Source organism: Phragmites australis, chromosome 11, assembly GCF_958298935.1.
Source record: "Phragmites australis chromosome 11, lpPhrAust1.1, whole genome shotgun sequence".
Taxonomy (NCBI): domain Eukaryota; kingdom Viridiplantae; phylum Streptophyta; class Magnoliopsida; order Poales; family Poaceae; genus Phragmites; species Phragmites australis.
The window spans coordinates 31105495-31125929 of record NC_084931.1 but is presented as its reverse complement, the minus strand read 5'-3'; the positions used below and the strand labels follow the sequence as shown (position 1 = coordinate 31125929).

The window sequence follows — 20435 nt, the reverse complement described above, 5'->3', positions numbered from 1 at the left end:
AATGTCAGTTCTCATAGCTAGTGCTCCCTCTACTTAAAATTACTTACACTTGATTATTATTTTCAACTAAACTATATTTATAAAATTCAATAAATTTATAATATAAGTATTTTTCAAAACAATATGCACATATAATTTTCATGTTACGAAGCTAAATGTTTCAACCTTGTTTTGAAGGTCATGTATGTATGACCTTAAGGAGTAGAATTTTATTTTGAACGTCATATATCTATAACCTGAGGGAGTAGAATTACTAGAATACATTGCAAACTATAGAGTACACCGCATAGCAACACCAGCTCCACGCTTCACCACTGGTGGATTGTTCGTTTGACTGTGAAGCAAGGCTGGGCATTCCAGTACAAGCAACAGTTACATGCTTATCCAGGAACTACACTAAGTTCGCACTTTGCAGACGATCAAACTGCATAGACTTTCCTTGTTTTTGAGGTAAGAGCTCGAGAAAATTCAAAGAAACGTAGCGGGCAGGATGCGCAGGGCATAGATGCCAGGTTTACTTGGTCCACCAATGAAGGAAATCCTTGCGCCTGCCGATCTTCTTCTGCAACTGAAGAACACCGTACAGTAGAGCTTCAGCAGTTGGCGGGCATCCAGGGACGTAGATGTCCACGGGCACAATGCGGTCACATCCCCGCACAACAGAGTAGGAGTAGTGGTAGTACCCACCGCCATTGGCGCAGCTGCCCATCGAAATAACCCAGCGAGGCTCTGGCATCTGGTCATAGACCCTGCAGAAAACAACGAACACTGCAAAAGTCAGCAAGGAAGCTACAGGATGCAACGAAGCTGGAACAATCTAGAGGAAACGGCCCCAACATCTAAGATTTTGATTAATTCATGAGGAATTTCTCTGTGTTGACCTCTCTGACTTCTAACAAGACATTCGAAATATCATATGAAAGAAACACTAACGGGAAATTTCTTCAAATTACTGACAAATAACACTGCCATCTTTCAACTAACAGAAGGAAACAGGACAGTTGAGTTAAAGCAGGTATCTTGATACACCAAATCATTGTTCACTGAATTCTAGACCCTATCTTGATACAACAAATCATTGTTCAGTGGAAATGGATGGAAATCATGCTTCTTAGTATTCCACAAGCAGATGCTAAACTTGTACACAATTTTCTATTTATGCTCCAAACTTGTATCCAAATTATATACATGTATTGATTCGATTCGTATACATTTTGATCAACTACTAAAGTCGTGAGTCTGGTATAGGCAACCTAACCAAAACCAGAATAGGTTTATCTTGAGCCTGACTATGTGTTGTGCCTTGCTCGTTGCTTGCTGGATGCAACGACCTTGAGTTGCACGATGCTTCTTAATCTATTATCTTAGTAAGAATTTTGAAAAAAAATCATTATTTTTTATTATAAATTTTAGCTATTGATTAATTGTATTTTACATGGACTCTTTATTATCTTAGTATTTAATTTTTATAATAATTTGATTTTTTTTCTAAGACTATATGGCATGGATCCTTCCTTTTCTATTCTAACCCCAACTTCAATTATTATTTATTTGATTTTATTTGGACTCTTCATTTAGATATTTTGCTTCCTAAACCGTATAAAAATCGAAAGGCTAATTTTCCATAATTTTTTAATTTCGAATTTAGCTATTTATTAATCGTATTTGATATGGACTTTTTGGCTTTTGAATTTAGCTATTTATCAGTCGTATTTGATATAGACTCTTTGTTAAATCTAGATCATTAGATATTCATAACATTAAGTAGTCCAGATTTTTTTCAGATCAACCTGTTAATTTCGTGACATTAAGAACGGACGTAGTGACTCTTTTTTTCTCTTTCAAATAACAATATAATAGATAGATGCTCAAGCATGAAATGCAAATGCAATCGATCGAAACAACATACTACATACGCAGCCCAAAATTGACCGAAGGTTCCCATCGAATCACACGGACGCCCTGCCGAGATCTAACCAGAACCACCGTCAACTAGAAGTGCAAAGCAGTAAGAGTCCTAACACAGAGCTGTTCCGATTCTCCCAAATGAAATCAACAGAATCACAAATCTGAGGTCCCCGTCTGATCATTATGTAAGCGAAAGCCAAGGTAAATTTTTTTTTTGGGGGGGGGGGGGGCAAAGCGTACTTGCGAAGCGCGGGCGCCATTTTGTTGGTGAGCGTGCCGGCGACGATCATGCAGTCGGACTGGCGCGGCGAGGGGCGGAAGATGACCCCAAAGCGGTCGAAATCGTAGCGGGAGGCGCCGGCGTGCATCATCTCGACCGCGCAGCAGGCGAGCCCGAACGTCATGGGCCAGATCGAGCCCCGCCGCGCCCAGTTCATGAGGTCGTCCACCTTGGAGACCACGAACTCAGCCGCCTTCGACATCGGCGCCGGGGGCGGCGCCCCGCCGTACGGCACGGGGCGGGTCGCCGCGGCGGCGGAGGAGGAGGAGTAGGCGCGCGGGGAGGCGGAGACGAGCGCCAGCCGCGCCGTGCGCGGGAGGAGCGCCATGGTGATCGGTCGCGGGTAGGGAAGAGGTAGTAGTGGTCGGGGTGGGTGGGGTGCGGTGGCTTCTTCGCCCGCAGGGTTGACGACGCAGGTGAGGTGGGTTCGAGAGGGAGCAGTGCGGTGCGGTGCGGCGCGTGGAAGGGACACGACTCGAGTTTGAGAGGAGGCTCGAGCCAGCGGTGTGATATGGACGTGATGAGATGGCCCCACAGCGTCGGTCGGTTCGAGGGAGAGAAAGAGAGGTCGGGCGGAGCGGTGCGTCATGCGGTTCGGTCGGTTCGAATGTCGAGCCATTTGGGAAAGGAAAACTGGAAAAGGACCACGTCGCCGAATACGGATGACGTCTTCATTTGTTTTCCAACATTTTTGTGAAACAAGCGTGAACGCGGAACGCCTCCCATCTTAAAAAAAGAACACCTCGAATGCAGATATGACTATGAATATGAACATGTAAAAGAGTACAGTTCTGCATACCCTTCTTCTCTCGTCTTAACGACGGAAGATACATGTTTAAAACAGCAGACTTTGCACAGATAAGGGGTACAATTTACACCAGTTTATGCAAACCACATTACATGGACTATATAATCTCACTTCACAGCCTGACAGAGCTGAACAATAACGTATAGTAACCGGTAATTCGTCCGCACTGGCGCAGCGGCACTGAGTATTCATGGGGACCAAGTGCCAGAGATTATGCATCCCACAGTAGCTGCATCACGAAACATCCTGATCTCATGTGTGGTTCTGACACATCCGTTCTGTATTTTCTTTTATCGCTTTGCTCCGTTGGGAACTGCAATTAACGCCATGTCGCCGCTTGCAGGCCCGAGTAGCGATGCTAATTCAGAGCTGGTAGAACCATAGTTACCATACGACAAGGAACAGCATTCGAGAGAGTTCATGGAGGCGTCAGGAAACTGTCTACGTTTACGCTGCCGCCCTTGCTCGAACAGCTGCTCTTTGATAGATATCTTCATATTGTGAAGCCGAAGAGTCCCAACTGAAATCTATCCTCATGTCCTTTTGTACTAACTGTTTCCAGACTTCAGGTTTCCTGTGGTAGTAGTTGAAAGCTCGCTCTATTGCACTATCAAAACCCTGTCAAAATGAACATCTCGCATGATCTCCACCCACAAAAATATTGTAAGTTTCATGTTAGGATATATACAGATATGCACCTGCTCATCAGCCTTCACAAATGTAAAGCCATTTCGCAGTTCCACAGGTATTGTTTCATCGTCAAAGTCAAAAACACTATAGTCACAAAGCACATCAATGTTGCATTACGCAATGCTTATTTGAAAGTGACAATGATGTTAGAAGGAATAGTTGGTTTACTATTTACCTGTCATTCAAACCACCAGTTTTTCGAACGACTGGTACAGAACCATATCGCATGGCTATCATCTGTGGATAAAAACAGGTCAGAATTGCACATCAGAAGACAAGCACGTATCATTTATCAAACAGAAGAGAAGAGCAAGTATTATTGAGGTAAAAGGTTGAACTGCATAATTAATTCTAGGAAGATATCAGATGACAACGATGGTAAAGGATGTCTGTCAGTAACTGATACACGCCATGTTATCATGCTAACCAACAACAGGCAATTTTTGTAATTTCCTGTATTTATAGCTATACACGCTATGAAGAAAGCACACCTGAGTGAGGCCACATGGCTCAAACATGGAAGGAACAATGAACATGTCCGATGCTGCAAAAATCATATGTGACAAAGCATCATCATACTTCAGAATCAGCCGGATATTGCTGTTGTTCTGAAAATGGTCTGCAATACCCTCGAACTCCCTCTGAGAAACAAATGAACAACTAATATGTCACTGTTCCGACCGCAAAGCAAGCAGCTGCTCTACAAGGAAAATAAAGAAATACAGTTTTCCAAACAACAAATCTATGCTCCTTCATTATTATAATTGGTCATGAGGAAGTGAAAGCCATTTTCATCCTGCCAAGATTCAAGTACGACCAAATTTAGCTGCAGAAATAATCCATCAAGAGAACATACTTGAATATGAGGTACTGGACTTGAACCCAGAAGAACAAACTGTCCGCCTAACTCGGCTGTTTTGTATATCGCATGCCTAATGAGATGTACACCCTTTTGAGGAACTAGCCTTGTAATGCAACCAACCTGCTTGTGAAAACTTCAGTTATCTAGTTAATCTTGAAGAGAGGAAAAAATACTCAAATCAAGTACACGGTCAGCTTATACATAAAATGATTGACATCGGTTAAGTGGATAAAGAAACATACTAGTGGTTGGGAAGCATATGCAGAAGACAGTTTTAGCTGCTTTCTGAGAGCTGCTTTGTTTCCTGACTTTCCATGTAGATCATTAGCACTATATTGAACCTTGAGAAACCTATCTCTAGAAGGATTCCATGTATCCGTGTCTATTGCATTAAGTATTCCAACAAATTTCTTGGAATGTACTTTAAGTGTATCCTGGAGCCCGTGCCCACCCTGAGCACCAGAGGAACTTAGTCAATAACAAAATGCTGAGACACTTCATTTCCAAATGGGGAAATTCTTGATGAGCTTCACAATGGAGAGGAAGCTTTTTTGTCAAAAAAAAAAATGGCGAGGAAGCTTATGACACATTAAATTAACAGTTCTAAAAAAACAATTAATAGCAAATAGAAACACCAGTAGCAGTACAGGCCCCATATGGGTATGTAGGATAGTATATCTTAATTGGGTGATAACAAGCATTCAACCTATTTATGCAACTCCCATGTCATGATCTAGCATCTTTTTAATCCATGGAGAAACATCAGGAGAAGAAAATATTACACAACAAACAACAGGGCACTAATGGACAGAGGAAGACATCAGTAAATATATCTATTAGCTTCCCCATGTGCCATGACGTGTGCAATAATCTGTCTATCCTTTTCCATCAAATTCAGCATCCCCATAATTGATCTACTTTTTCCCCATAAGTTTCAGCAGTGCAAGACTACTGTAGAAACTATGACTTTTACAAAAAAACTAATTCCGCATCCCTACCACTATGGGAACTGACCCTTTCATTTTCAAATGTGCATGTTGCACTACATTTTTGTTTATAAATTTTGCTATATGGGACCTTGAAATATTGCAAACGTGCATAACATTACATGCTACATCCAAGATTTTTTTTGGGGAATATAAGCAACATAGCGTCAAACACTTTTTATACTGTATACACTTTCGACAAGAGGGGTCACAGAAAATAGGGGTACTAAAAAATTTCTGTTAAACACATTAAAGACAATCCAATCAACAAGTTAGTTGCATCAAATGGAAGTGCACCTTGGACCTAAAGGTCAGAAGAACTATTACCTCAGAGCGCACCTCTTGAGCATATGTTGGTGATACAGTTGTGACAATGTTGGAATACACAATTGCACCCTGAACACAATAAGCACAGCAAAGCATGAGTGGTACCAAAAGCTGAAGTTCGAATTCCAAATATTATGCTACATAGTTTTCCTTAGTTCATACCTTAACAACATTTATTCTACCATGTGAATTATCCCGCATTCTGTCTGGTCTATCCAGGTGTTCAACATCAAGGCCACAGTATGCTAAATCCTGCGCCGGAGCAACTCCTTGATATTCAAAATTGTGACAGGTAAAACAAATTCTAGCTGAGTTGAAGCCCAGATTTGCGTAGACATCCCAATAAAGAGGTGCCTGGAGTTTACAGTGTTAATAAAAAAAAGGAACATAACTTAGTAACTTCAACTTAGTAAACCAGCTAAGAAAAACAAGATCATTTTTTCAGTCTGCCCCATGATCTTTAAATCTTACAACAAATGCAGTCTGCCAGTCATGACAGTGGATTATGTCAACTTTCTTGCCAGATTGGTGAAGTAATTCCAGTGCCACTCGACTAAAGTAGGAAAAACGTTTGAAGTCATCATGCTCTCCATAGTATTGTGCTCTCCAGAAGAATTTGGCTGGATGCTGTGGTTCAATGAAGTAGACAGGAAGGCCTGCATATGCTAAATTTAGTTAGGTCAACACAGATTTAATTTTAAACAATGGTTAAACTGAGGGTTGCTTGGAACCTTCAACAGTCCCAGTCCATATCTTGTTGCCAAACAGATTTCCCTCAAAGTAGGACTGTACCACAACATCTAGAACCTGCAGAATCACCAAACAGCAATCTTACCCAAACAGAAGATGCAACCCCCACAAAAAAGATCCAACTAACAGCATAATAAGAATCAACAAAGAAGATACATACCTTAAGATTGTTAATTTGGTTATGCTGCATGCAGTCATATTTGGGAAGAATAATCTCTACTAGATGCCCTTTTTTCTGAAGTGCCTTGCCAAGGCCAGATATCACATCTGCCAGACCGCCAACCTAAACAATCATGCATATAAGCAAGATTAAAGATGACAAATAGGATTGAAACTTAATTGGCATGGACAACTATTACTATTATAAAAGTAATTAGTGAACCAATGCATCAGTAGTTTAATAAGCATCTTATCTAAGGAACCAGTTTAAACTTCAAAATATACTCTGGTTCATGGAGATCATTCTAATTCAATTTGTAAGCTATAGCCTGTATTTTTTACAGCTTTCAGGCAGTTTACTAGTTAAGCAACATCAAGACTGATTTTGTGGGTGATAACATCTAGAAAGGATCATACTGTCAACTGTGTCGACTTTGTTGCTCTTTCAAGTCAACCCTAGAGATTCTCACAGACTGTGGATCATAGGAAAAGCACATCTACAGTACTTATGTATTGGTGAAACCTCGTTTGTATGCCTCTCTCCCACATCTAAAAAACAAGCAAAAAAAGGAAAGACAAAACCACCTATTACAACTTGCTCCAGTTTAAATGGAACACTGGAAACGTGATGCTTTACTACTGACAGAATTGGAGTACTTAGAAAAAGTAATATCCTCTATGCGTAGATTTATACAGCCTATTACATAGCAAATTAATACCAAGGATCACCTTTGCAACAGGAGCCATCTCTGCTGCTATGTGGACAATGTGCAAACCAGAACTGCATTAACCAATAAATTTTTTTAATACAGACAACTGTTTTCTGAAGCATAGGTTATTGCTACAAACAAGTTTTTTCCTCTAACTGGCAAAGGAGAAAGTCATACCTGGTTCCTGGTAGTGCCATCTTTAGAAAATTTTCCATCAATTTCCTCTCTTCCATACCTCTGCACGACAAGTATGCTTCACGAAGACGATTATCCCTTTTCCAAGCCATTTCTCTTAACATATTTGCATTGTTGTGGGATATTTTCTTCTCAAGGGACCACCCATCAATCAGAAGAGAGATTCTACTCCAGAATTCAGATGGCATACCTTCTGCATAATGCTCCAGTGATCTTTTCTCACTTTCCTTTATTATTTTGCCCAGGGTTTCATGAAACTCCACTATTGAGTGTTCATACAGTTCAATTTGAGAATGCATTTCATGATTACATGCTTGGAAGCACTCTTCTACTGATTTTACCCTTTGCTGCAAAAGATCAACAAAATAGAGACAGAACTTTGATATGTTTGCTGCTGCCAATGATGCTTTTAGTTTCTCAACCTTATCCTGGAAATCATGATTGAGGTCCAGAACCATAGCAGCATGCTTGACTTGGTTTGCTGTGGACTCAAGCAATTCTTCCAGATTTTCTACTTTCTCCCACCATGCATCGTGCTGCTGAGGACCAAGTTTCAACATATCAGATTGTGCAGCTATGAAGCTACACTCCAGCTCCCTAAGGGAAGCATCTAAAAGAGCACGCTCTTTCTCCAACTTGGATAGACTCTCCTCTGTCTCAGCGATCTCAACAAGGTTTGTTTTAAGAAATTCAATGTCGTCCTTCAGTAGCATATTCTCTTCTTTTAGGGCATCAAACTCCATAACAAGAGGAGAGTCACTAATCTCTGTATCAGACTTCGAAAGCTTGGGTTGTGCACCTGTTTCAGACAACTTCATCTCTAAAATGGTTATCTTCCGCTGCAATGCTTCCTTCTCTTTAAGAATTTTGTCAGCACGTTCCAATGTCTGAAGACGAGCTTGATTCAGAAGCAATATATCTAACCAAATAACGTTATAAATCAGTGTTTGTCACGCACATGTACATATTTCTCATAACTATATGAATATTCAAAAGGAAGTAGTCCCCTACTCTTCTCGGTACTCTGTATCATTCCTACCAAATCTTCCAGTTGAATGTTTGGTAGGCCATTTTCACCTTCAAACTTCTGTGGAAAAATATCAAAGAAAAAACGATTAAAAGTGACAACAGTAAACAAGAAATGTTGATATTTCATAATAACGTTGATGGTAGCATTAATAAGTTGCAAGATAAGACTCAAAATATATGAAGCGTGGAAGAAATACTCATATCAGGCACTATTCAGTAGAAAACACCTTACGGCAGATATAATTTCTGAAGAATATGCTGCAATACCTGCCGGCGTTCTTTGTCACTGGAAGCTGCTGCTACATCTCTCTGGATATTAGGCCTCTTACGGTGGTTAGCACTAGGCGTACTCTTCTGAGGAGGTTGCACGCTAATCCTGGCACAAAAAAAACAGAAGTTGGCCTCCCACTGACATATTTTGTAAATTCCAGCAACTAAAGTTTCTAAAAATAAATAATTTCAAAAGCACGTCAGCATCGAAATCGATCTATAATGATTTTATTATGGCTGCAGAAAACAAGTAAAATATATTTGGCACTGCTGTTTACAGATGGTAGAACAGTGCGACCAAACATGGCAATAGCATTACTAGAGACTCGACATAGCCAATTCGTACATACAACGCACACATAGTTTTTTTTTCAGCCAGATGCCACTTCCTGTTTCCCATAGTTTTCAATAACTGCAAACTGTACATAAGCAGCCTCAAGAAAAAGTTGTACATAAACTGCGACGCGAATTCAACCACGACCCAGCGATCGCCATAACGGCAACGCTCCATCAATCCATGTCACAAGCAATACCCCAAACACATCACAAGCACCTTCCAGACGGAGCTCCTACGGCCACGGGCGCGCGCGCGCACTCGAAGCAACTCACCTGAGGTTTTGGTGGCGAGTCCGGCGGGGCACGGCGAGGCGGCGACGCCCGGCGATTGAAGACGGGGCGGGGTGGCGGAACAGGAGGGCGGTCGCCTCGGCACCCGCCGCCGACGAACACGCCATAAGAAATGGGGGAGCTCGAAGCGGCGGCGTCGGGATTCGCGTGGGCTGCGGTTGGAAAAGTAGCGGAGTGGAGTGGTGTGGAAGCGTGGGTAGGGCTGCGTGGCGGTGCACGGGGCGGCTGGTGTCTCGTGCACTGCGCGCGGGGAAGCCGGAGGAGAAGAGAGGAGTGCCAAACAGAGCCGGGGCTATCCGGCCGCCTGGGCCCCGCAGATCGGGGACCGCGGGACCACGACGGCAGTGGTAGCCTCTGTTTGTTGAAAGTTGCCAAGCCAGCGTGCAAAGCCAGGTGCTCAGTATGGACATTAGTGTTTCCGGGGATTTCAGTTTTGTTTTACAATTTGTTCTTCAACAAAAAATCGAAATTTGTGAAAAATAACCAAAATTTTGGTTATTTTCGTCACCTGCTTTGTGATCTCACATGCCAATAAAAAAAAATTCTAAAATTAGATATTTTATCCCACTTTAAAATTTCCAAAATTTCTACGAAATTTTAGTCCCCCAGTGTTTTCCACCATGATATCTATAAGGTTTACTACTACTTGAATGGCGCTAAATGACAAACAACAGTATCATAAACCTTGAATGGCGTATAAGTAATGACTTTCTAGATATATTTTTCTTTTTTTCTTTCATTAGTGGAGGCTCTACACCCTCAACAAAGGGTGCCTTCAGGGCCACACTGGGGATCAAACCCTTGTCGTCGGTATGGGAGCTGGCTCCAGAGTCACTTGGGCTGGTAAGCTTGTTATGACTTTATAGATATAGTTAGTTGCATACGTAGAATGAAAATGTAGGATCCATAATTTCTAGCTTAGAATTGAAAGGCTGAGGACTCATAAAATGTAAAAAAAAAAGGTTTATAATAAAAAATACATAATATGATACAATTGTTTATATTAGACGGCTCAAATAGTTAAGAAAATCTACATAAAACAAGATTCATCATTCATTCACCGAATCAACGATTTGCAATCTGTTGAACTAAATACTGAATCAACATTCGTACTACTAGAGTCTAGAGCGTATAGCAAAAAGATCTGGCTGGTAGCTGCTGCATGCTTAAGCTTCTTTGTGCATATGTGCTCTGCTACTCGTAGTGAGATGTTGTCTGCTCTCTTGAGCGATGGCATGCCGATGCGTGTTCTGAATGCCATGAATCATGATGGGGTCCACCCATGGCAAAAGCTAACATGGAATAGTCGCAAAGTTTAATAGTAACTTTTAGGATGCGCTAAGGGTATCTAGGTAGCGGTAGCCGGTGTGCTAGGTGGTGGATTCGCCTCTTGTGTGAGCAAGCAACTTTTCACACTTTCACCTTGTCTTCACTCTTCAGAAGTTGTAGTTGCAAAGTTCATTGGGCAAGTAGTTTTACTTGACATTTACAAGTTGTCTTCTCAAAGTTCACGCACAAGGTCTTAGAAAGATGACATTGATAGCACAGGGAAATTGCATACGACCTCGAACATCATCGTGTAGCCTTTGTAAGAGCCTTTACGACTAACTTTAGTCATATTCATAAATAAAAGACAAAGATCCACTAACTTAGTTCTTATTCATGTAACTAAGCATATTAATTGCATTTAAAATCGACCTCGTTCTGAACCTCGCTCTATAGGCATTGGCATAACACAATACAAGCGAAATAAAACTATTGACCTTCAAAAACTCGAGGTTGAACAAGGATAGCCTATATCCTACGTATTATCTTATAAATTGATTGAACTTGTTACAAAATGTTATCTACAAGTAAAGTCTTCAACTCTTTATATATTAGGGGCAAAGATTAAAAAAAATAGAGCATGTCAAACTCTGTGACAGGTTTACCCTGACAAAGCCAACTACCCCTAGCTTATCTTGATGTCGGATAGGCATGACTATTCTGCTCTAGTCGTCTTGCTCGTCTTGTACCATCACCGAACGCCATCACTCTCACCCTTCACACCATCTCGCGGTATTAAATGCTATGGGATAGGTCACTGCAACTCCGCATTATCTCACGACTGTGCCTCACCGAAAGCAAGTGTCTAGGAAAGGAAAAAACACTCAAGTAGATAACATTAATAAGACTTAACCGGGTAGGTGAGTACATGCTCTGCGATCAGCAAGGGTTGGTCATGTGACCTCGCTTCATGACCAGGGGGCTGATCACACGAGCTTCGCCCTATGTAAGACCCCAATCACAGGATCTCATGCGCCTCCTGTATCAGTCCCTGAATTAAATAGCTGATGCGCACAGTATAACAGTTGTAGTATCACAGTTAAGCTTCGTACATAAGTATTAAGGTTACATAGTACAAAAGGTTACAAATCAAATAGTAATAATACAAACCATTGTACTGACACGACTCACACCGTTTCACCAGCTCACGGAAGTCCTAGAGGGCAATGGGCCAATAGAATCCTTGCCAGAACGCTTTTTCGACCAAGGTGAAGTATGAAGTGTGGCTACCACATATGTCTCCATGGATATCAGAGAATATTGTGCTCCCCTCTTCCTAAGTGATGCATTTCAGTAAGAGGTCATTGCTTCTTCGGTGGTAGAGGCGTCCCTCTACCAGGAAGTATCTGCGAGCTTACTGCGAGACCTTTTCTGCTGACGCATCATCATCAGGGACTGCTCGGTTCTGAAGGTAGTTCAAGATCTAATCCATCCAGGTCGTACCCGAACCGAGCAAGGTGACCATATGATAGCCTGAGGTCGATGGCACCGAAGGAGGCGTTGCCTCCAAAGGTGTTGAATCGGGTGATCCGTTTTCGAGCGAAGCATCCCCTTCACCTTGGGCCGAGACCGCGGTGGATGGCCGTGAGAGTCTTTCTTCAAAGACTCCGACAGGGACAGATTCTCGAGAAGAAGCTAGATGGTCCAGCTCATCGGCTAGGAAGTTGTTCTTGCGAGGGACGTGCTTGACCTCAAAGTCAATGAAGTGTTGCTCTAGTTTTCTCACTTCGGCATGGTATTCCGCCATTGTCGGGTCAGAGCACTAAAACTCCTTTTGCACTTAGTTTACGACTAGTAGCGAGTTCCCTATCGCTAACAGTCATTTAATCCTAAGTGTGGAGGCTGCTCGCATTCCGGACAAGAGGTCCTCATATTCAGCAATGTTATTAGTGGCTGGAAAATACAATTGAACGATGTACCTGAGTATGTCACCAGTGGGTGAGGTCGGAACCAACCCAGCTTCGGCTCCCTTTAGCGTGAATAACCCGTCGAAATGCATGGTCCAGTGCTCGTCCGCCTCCGGTCACTGCGCCTGCTCGGGCTCGAAGGACGACCATTCGGCTACAAAATCGGCTAGCGCCTCGGACTTGATAGAAGTTCAGGGGATGAACTGGAGGTCGAATCCCCCGAGCTCTACTGCCCACTTTGCTGTTCTCCCTGCTGCATCTCTATTATGCAGAATTTCCCTAATTGAGAGTGAGAAAATCACCTTGATTTTGTGAGCCTGAAAGTAGTGTCTGAGCTTGCGAGAGGCTATCATGATGGCACACAGCAGTTTCTGAGCATGTGGGTACCGAACCTTAGTGTCGAGTAAGACCTCACTGACGTAGTACACTAGTCACTGGAGGCCCTCTCGCTCAGCGATCAGAACCGCGCTTGCAACCTGTGGTGCGCGGCAACATCGAGCAAGAGCTCCTCGTTGGGTTGAGGTGCAGTTAGTATGGAAGGGGTGGAGAGCTACCTTTTGAGTTCTTGGAATGTTGTTTTCGCCTTCAATGTCCACAGGAAGCAATCATTTTTCTTCAGGAGTTTGAAGAGTGGAAGTCCATTTTCCCCCAGCCTTAAGATGAACCTGCTCAGAGCAGCAATGCATCCTGTTAGTTTCTGAACTTCCTTTAACCTGATTGGCGGCCGCATCTGGTCGATGACTCTGATTTCATCGGGGTTGGCCTCAATCCCCCGATGAGATACGAGGAATCCCAGTAGCTTTCCTGACGGAACCCCGAATGTACACTTCTCTGGATTTAGCTTCATGCGGTACTTCCGGAGGTTATCAAACGTTTCTTGGAGATCGGCGACCAGGTCTGACTTGATCTGACTTTTGACGACCACATCCTCCACATATGCCTCGACGTTTCTCCCAAGTTGTGGTTGGAGAATGAGTTGAATGCACCGTTGGTAAGTGGCACCGACGCTTTTCAGGCCAAAAGGTATTTTTACATAACAAAAGACCCCAAATGGTGTAACAAAAGCCATTTTTTTCACCCCCCCTATACATGCTAATCTAATGGTACCCCAAGCAGGCATCTAAGAAGCATAACAGGTCACTGCCGCCAGTTGAGTCAACCAGCTGGTCGATTCGGGGAAGGGGAAAAGATCTTTCGGGCATACCTTGTTCAAGTTGGTGAAGTCGATGCACATCCTCCACTTACCATTGTGCTTTTAGACCATGACCGGGTTAGCCAGCCATTCTGGGTACTGCACCTCCCGGATGAAGCCTACCTCCAGGAGCTTATTGATCTCCTGTCGAAGTGCTTCCTTCCGGTTGGTCGCGAACCGACGCACCTTCTGCCTGACGGGTCGAGCGTCCGACCGTATAGACATCTTGTGCTCGATCACATTCCTGGGGACTCTGGGCATATCAGACGAACCCCATCAAAAGACATCCGCATTCAACCAGAGGAAGGTGATGAGCGCGAGTTCCTATTTGGGATCCAGCGATGCCCCAATCTGGACTGTCTTACTCGGGTTGGTGTCGTACAGGCTTACTGCTTTGAGTCGATCGTCTGGGCTGGCGATGACCTGGACTTTTACTAGCTGTCCGTTAGGTTCAACGATCTCAGGCTGCGACCCGGGAGTTAGCTCGACCATGTCGAGGCTCCTTTTTCCAGCAACGGTGATGGCCCCTGTTAACCCAGGGATCTTGATTGCCTAGTACGCGCAGTGAGCAACGGCCATGAACTAAGCCATTTCCGGTCACCCGAGGATCGCGTTATACGTAGTCCCGAAGTTGGCCGCATTGAAGAGGACCCTTTCGGTCCTGAAGTTGTCCGGTGAGCAGAAGGTGATCGGTAGCCCGATTCGTCCTAGCGGCTTGGCCGAGGAGCTCGAGGTGATCCTGAAGAAAGGTGGGGATGGCTTTAATGAGCTTCTCAGAATTTGCAGGGTGTCCAGTTCATCGGTGAAGAGAAGGTTGATTGAGCTCCCACCGTTGACGAGCACACGGCCTAACCAGATGTTCTGTACCGTGGGTTCGACTATGATAGGATGGCGACCAGGGCGTCTGGCGCATACCGGATGGTCGGCCTGGCTGAAGGTGAGCGGGACCTCCGACCACTTGAGGCATGGGCTCGGGTCTGATGTGGTTGTCCACACTTTACGGACCACTGACTTGTATTCCCTATTAGAGGAATATGTCGTGGCCCCTCCGAAGATGTGATGGGCCATGTAATTGGCCTGCTGGTACCCCAGTGCCGACTGGTCTGGGGCACCCTAGTATTCATCATGGTCGTCGCGTTTGTGCTTGCACTCTCTGAGCTCCTGGTCGATGATGCCTCGTACGACCTTGCATTCGGTTAGATCGTGGGCATCTGTACGGTGGATCGTGCAGTAGCTCCCGACCCTTTTTCCCGTTCTTCTTTTTGAAGTGTCGGCGTGTAAGGCCGGCTTGTTCGACTGCCAAGAACTCGGGAGGTACGGCCTTCTGCTTGCTCTTCTTGTCTTTCCGGTCGGCTCCTTTGGAAGAGGCAGGATGGTCGGACGTCGGGCGTGACCTGGAGTCGATCTGCCGCTCCTAAGCCTCGGTGGCATATGCGCATTTGTTCGTGAGCTCGAAGAGCTCGGTGGTGTTTCGGATTACTCGGGTGGCTAGCTTCTCGACCATTTTCTGGTCCTTGACCCCCTCTTGAACGCTATGACCACGAATTCTCTCGTGATCCTCGGAATGATGTTCCGGTGTTCAGTGAAGCGTCGGATGTAGTCTCGTAACGACTCGTCTTATCGCTGTCGGACCTGATACAGGTCGTCCTTGACCTTTGGTCGGGCGTAGGTTCCCTGGAAGTTGGCGATGAACTGGTCGCACAGGTCCTCCGAGGAGTGAACCGGCCCGCGGAGGAGATTCATTAACCAAGACCGGACGGAACCGATCAGGACAGTAGGGAAGTAGTTGGCCATAACCTTCCCGTGTCCTCTGATGGCCTGCACCATGGTGGTGTAGATCTATAGGAACTCTTCCGGGTTGGTCGAGTCATCATACTTTTCAGCTAGGATCGGCCAGAATTTGTCCGGCCAGTGCACCTCCCGTAGCCTGGCGGACAGGGCGTTACACCCTGTCCCGTAACGGGGCGCCGCTCATTGCTGGGCAGCAGTGCGTGTCCTCGAGGAGAGACGTCAGTCTCTGGGTCCTAGCAACGGTGTGGAACCATCCAATGCCTCCCTGCAGGGGGATGGTGTACGGTAGGATTGTTTGCCCTTTTCTAGCACCCGTCGGGCCCTGTTATCCTCCTCTCTAGTGGCCATCTAGCTCTGGATTATGCCCCGAAGGTCACGTTGGCGCAGGGAGTCACGTAGGTCGAAGGGTTGGCCAACCCAACTTGGTGGTGGCCCATGGGTACTCCCCGCGGTTGGGGGAGCACGTGACCTATTCCGTCGCGGGCCTGGCTATGACCCATGGCGATCGCGACCCGCACCGGACCTTGCGATAGGCGTGATGCATGGCGGCATGGTCTGGCGTCGGGCGGTCTCGACCAGGAGGGCGAGATCACGTAGCCATGGTGCCACTGGCGAGCCCTTTGGTATGGGCACCGACGGGTGGCTGAGGAGAACCCGTAGGGTCTGGAGGTTCTATGCTGGCGTCATGGTCTCATAGTCGAGATGCTGGGCGTGGAGTGAAGATAGGTCGCGAGGTGGGGAGCCCCTAGTGTTGGGGCAACATGATGGCCTAGGTGAAGACACCACCGTAGAATACGCCCTGTGCAGGGGCTCCTCAGGACGATGCTGGGAATGCTGGGGCTGTCTTGGAGCACCTGCCTATCTGGCGCCAGGCTGGTTTCCCTCTGGGTGAAAAACCGAGGGTTTGCCGCCAGTGTTTAAGGTGTGTGGTCCTCCAGCGCCCCCTGCGGAATGGGTCGCCATGCAGACCTAGCGTTGGGTCTCAGAGCTTTCTGATTTTGGCTAGGTGTCCCATGCTTGGAGTACACCGGGTTAGTCTGGATGGTACCCCATGACAAATATGTCGCGACGGCTGGGGTCCTCGGAATGGGACTTAGCGGTTGTCGTGGATTCGGCCATGGGTAGCCTGATCAAGTTTTTTCAAACTTGCTGAAACTACAAAAACGCGCCCCCTAACTGGCGCGCCAAATGTCAAGGGTAAATCCCTGACAGTGATTTCTGGGTATGCTGGACAGTGGGTGCGTGAACGATGTTTCAAGGACTGGGTGTGTGTGTGTAGATGGCGGATTCAGGGACACCAGGGGTTATACAGGTTCGGGTCTCTCGGAGGATAACAACCATACGTCATGTGTTTGTGTTATCATAGATCCCACTTGGTTACAGACGGTGTTCTAACAATTTGCCAGAATTGTTTTTTCTACCTTACAAACGGGGTCCTCATCCCTTTATATAATAGGGAGGGGGAGAACTTACATGTGGGCCCTACACAGATGGCCTTTGCCCATTCTAATATCTAACTCAAATCATCATTACAGAGGACCATGTATGTTAACTTGCTCTGACAGCATTGTATGTCGTGCTGCCGTGCGTCGTCATGTTTAGCCCGTAGAGCCCTACCTCGCCGCATTTAATGCTACGAGACGGAACAGTACCCTTCTGCATTGTCCCCGTCCGTTTGTCTCTCCGCGCCGTCCTCATCCACTTGCCTCTCTGCGTCGTTCTTGTCCACTTGCCCTGCCAAGTGCCTGACAACGTCCCATCTATCGTGCGGCGCTGCGTCGGCCTGTAGGGTCTCACTATGTAGCCTTTAATGCTACGGGACGGGACATCGCCCCCCTGCACCGCCCACGACTTTATCCACCGGAGCCGGTGCCTGGTGAAGAGAAGCGTTTGAGAGGGTGCCAAATAAAGACGCTTTGGATGGGTTGCGTCTAATCTGGTCCCGCTACTAGTGGGGCTGGTCGCGGGTTTATGTGAAGGCGTAGCAAGATTGGTCACTAGAGGCCTTGCATTGGTCGTGGTAACTCTTTCCTGGTCGCACGACCGATCAGCTTTTTAGGAGGCATGTTCCCCTGCCTGTTTACACCCTTCGTGAGGCCTGTTAGCCAGGGTACCCCTTTACTCAATACATCGACATTCACCGAGCCAGAAACCCCAAAGATTCAACCTTTCCAACTCCTACCTTCCCAGTCCCAACCACCCATCTTCTTCTTCTTCTTCTTCTCGAACACCATCTGGAAAACACCCCCCGCCCTCGTTGTCTCCTCTGGGGCGACCCTCCTCCCAAACCGCCTCCTCCTCCCTTAGCACTCTGAACTCATCCATGGAGGCGTTGAACCACTCCAACAGGTCATCGTTGAGAGCGACAAGCCAGTTGTGCGCGTCATCAAGGTCACTAGCCCCAGGGAACAGCGGTTGCTTCCTCGGGAGGATCGGCACCGGCCCCAAGGAAGTCGCAGGATGATTGGAGCACGCGGGAGCGAGCGCAGAGGCGGGACGCGGTAGCGGCGAGCAAACCCAATGAGGCCTCAATGGCTACGACCGACTTGTTATGCGTCCACAGAGGCAGGGGAGGCCGAATCATGGCAGGAGCGCATGGGGACGAGCGTGCGTTCAGAGGATGGCGTGCGGGAGGGAGACGCCAAATCTGGCTTGCGGGGGAGCGGGATAGAGTGCCCGGCAAAATGGCGTGGGAGATGGTATGACTGTTGGAGCATCAAATTTGTAGGATTTGACCACCCGGTGAGGTGACGCGTGTGATAAATAGTCTCTTAGAGATGCTCTAATCCGATTCTATCGAAGCCCATTTTACCACAAGGTTAGCGAGCACAAAAATTCCACTGCCACTTGAGGACACATAGTTTATCAAAAATATTTATTTATGTTAAAATTTGTAGTGAAAATATAAATAAAAATTATAAGATAAATAAAAAGATTAACACATGGGAGTTACATTTGACGACGCTAGCAGAGGGAACAGACCGCCGTGTCCCTGTCTCTACTCTCCACTTGTCTCTCGTCCGCATATATATACACCCCCAGACCCCCTGCGCCGTTCGGCCTCTTCCGCAATCGACCCAACCGGTCGCAAGTGGCCCGTCTTCCTCAGCTCGCCTCGCCCACCAACCTCGACCCCTCCGCGTCCGCCCCCCCCCCCCCCCCCGCCAGGGCGATGCCGGTCGGCCAGCCGCACGCGCACGCGCCCGACAGCGGTGGCGACGGGGGTGGCGTCGCGAACCACTCCAACCACCAGCCCCACTCGCCGCCTCCCCCCGCGCTCCCCGCGGAGGTGGTGCCGGCGTACCCGCCCCCGGAGTCGGTGGACGACGAGATCTGGGTCTGGACCCAGATCAAGGCGGAGGCCCGCCGCGACGCGGACGCGGAGCCGGCGCTCGCGTCGTTCCTCTACGCCACCGTGCTGTCCCACCCGTCCCTGCCGCGGTCCCTCTCCTTCCACCTCGCCAACAAGCTCTGCTCCTCCACCCTCCTCTCCACGCTTCTCTACGACCTCTTCCTCGCCTCCTTCACCGCGTACCCTTCCCTCCGCGCCGCCGTCGTCGCCGACCTCCTCGCCGCGCACTCCCGCGACCCCGCCTGCGTCGGCTTCTCGCACTGCCTCCTCAACTACAAGGGCTTCCTCGCCATCCAGGCCCAGCGCATCGCGCACGTCCTCTGGGCGCAGCAGCGCCGCCCCCTCGCGCTCGCGCTCCAGTCCCGCGTTGCTGACGTATTCGCCGTCGACATCCACCCCGCCGCCGTCGTGGGGAAGGGCATCCTCCTCGACCACGCCACCGGCGTCGTCATCGGTGAGACGGCCGTCATCGGTGACAACGTCTCGATCCTCCACCACGTCACCTTGGGTGGCACTGGGAAGGCGGTCGGCGACCGGCACCCCAAGATTGGGGATGGCGTGCTGATTGGTGCAGGAGCCACGATTCTTGGCAACGTGAAGATTAATGCTGGGGCTAAGATTGGGGCAGGATCGTTGGTGCTGATAGATGTTCCGGCGAGGAGCACGGCGGTGGGGAATCCCGCGAGGCTGATCGGTGGGAAGAAAGCGGAGGGCGAGAAGGATGAGGACATGCCGGGGGAGTCCATGGATCACACGTCCTTCATACGGCAGTGGTCAGATTACACCATTTGAGAGCGATTTTCCGATGTCTACTACTCTTCCTCTGTATCATCAGCAGTGGTGATGTACCAAATAGCAATGTACTACTATCAGCTCTTGTGTGCTCTGGTTTTGTCTGGGACGAACTGTATTGTAGAAGTGTAGCGTTTGTGATCAATCGTTTTGTCAGTTGAATGTGCCACGCTCAGATACTGATAAATTGTGGTTGATCAATGAATAAAGTTTGTATATCCACAGAGAGTTGGTTGGATTTTGTCACTTGCCTTATGAATCAAACTTCAAGGACAGATTGAAGTGTATAAAGTGACAACTTATATGCTGGAAGTTTCTTAACTCTATATTTTATTCTCTCTGGTATGGAAAGATTTTGTGACTTGAATCGTTGATGTGATGCATTGTTCACTAATATAATCTGAATAATCATTAGAACAATGAGTCAGTTTGTTTTGCAAGTTCACTCAGTAAACCACTCTGCATCCCAATCAC

The 20435-nt window shown here is 46.8% G+C and overlaps 3 protein-coding genes across 5 annotated transcripts; 1 reads left to right on the top strand and 2 right to left on the bottom strand.

The window, feature by feature from the left end:
* Positions 1-245: 245 nt before the first annotated feature.
* LOC133884724 (uncharacterized) lies at positions 246-2675 on the bottom strand. The gene is made up of 2 exons (XM_062324246.1): positions 2149-2675; positions 246-749 (listed from the first exon to the last, which is right to left on the bottom strand). The coding sequence occupies exons 1-2, from the start codon at positions 2514-2516 to the stop codon at positions 515-517; spliced, it is 603 nt and encodes a 200-aa protein (XP_062180230.1). The 5' UTR covers positions 2517-2675; the 3' UTR covers positions 246-514.
* Positions 2676-2962: 287 nt separating this feature from the next.
* LOC133884722 (probable starch synthase 4, chloroplastic/amyloplastic) lies at positions 2963-9977 on the bottom strand. 3 transcript variants are annotated; one of them, XM_062324240.1, is made up of 16 exons: positions 9584-9975; positions 8972-9080; positions 8687-8762; positions 7658-8594; positions 7500-7551; positions 6772-6894; positions 6593-6668; positions 6333-6517; positions 6024-6215; positions 5874-5930; positions 4791-5000; positions 4543-4668; positions 4178-4327; positions 3862-3923; positions 3695-3770; positions 2963-3614 (listed from the first exon to the last, which is right to left on the bottom strand). In XM_062324240.1, exons 1-16 carry the CDS (start codon positions 9706-9708, stop codon positions 3444-3446), a joined length of 2727 nt encoding a protein of 908 aa, XP_062180224.1. In that variant the 5' UTR covers positions 9709-9975; the 3' UTR covers positions 2963-3443. The 3 variants fall into 3 exon arrangements, 2 of the variants coding, with proteins under 2 accessions (XP_062180224.1, XP_062180223.1); XM_062324239.1 differs by having other exon boundaries at positions 5862-5930; positions 9584-9974; XR_009903163.1 differs by lacking the exons at positions 2963-3614; positions 3695-3770; positions 3862-3923 and having other exon boundaries at positions 4184-4327; positions 4543-4681; positions 5862-5930; positions 9584-9977.
* An 8898-nt stretch (positions 9978-18875) lies between these two features.
* LOC133885692 (probable serine acetyltransferase 5) lies at positions 18876-20207 on the top strand. Its single transcript, XM_062325428.1, has one exon. It carries the CDS (start codon positions 18990-18992, stop codon positions 19959-19961), a length of 972 nt encoding a protein of 323 aa, XP_062181412.1. The 5' UTR covers positions 18876-18989; the 3' UTR covers positions 19962-20207.
* The last annotated feature ends 228 nt before the right edge of the window (positions 20208-20435 follow it).

What these genes read in the sequence shown, in the direction of transcription:
- LOC133884724 (XM_062324246.1), bottom strand. Translation starts at nt 2,516, where the DNA reads ATGGCGCTCCTCCCGCGCACGGCGCGGCTGGCGCTCGTCTCCGCCTCC. An exon ending in ATGGCGCCCGCGCTTCGCAA is followed by an intron (nt 750 to 2,148) that starts GTACGCTTTGCC and finishes TGTTTTCTGCAG; the next exon opens with GGTCTATGACCAGATGCCAG.
- LOC133884722 (XM_062324239.1), bottom strand. Translation starts at nt 9,708, where the DNA reads ATGGCGTGTTCGTCGGCGGCGGGTGCCGAGGCGACCGCCCTCCTGTTC. An exon ending in AGCCATGTGGCCTCACTCAG is followed by an intron (nt 3,924 to 4,177) that starts GTGTGCTTTCTT and finishes TTTTATCCACAG; the next exon opens with ATGATAGCCATGCGATATGG. An exon ending in TTGTGAAGGCTGATGAGCAG is followed by an intron (nt 3,615 to 3,694) that starts GTGCATATCTGT and finishes TCATTTTGACAG; the next exon opens with GGTTTTGATAGTGCAATAGA.
- LOC133885692 (XM_062325428.1), top strand. Translation starts at nt 18,990, where the DNA reads ATGCCGGTCGGCCAGCCGCACGCGCACGCGCCCGACAGCGGTGGCGAC.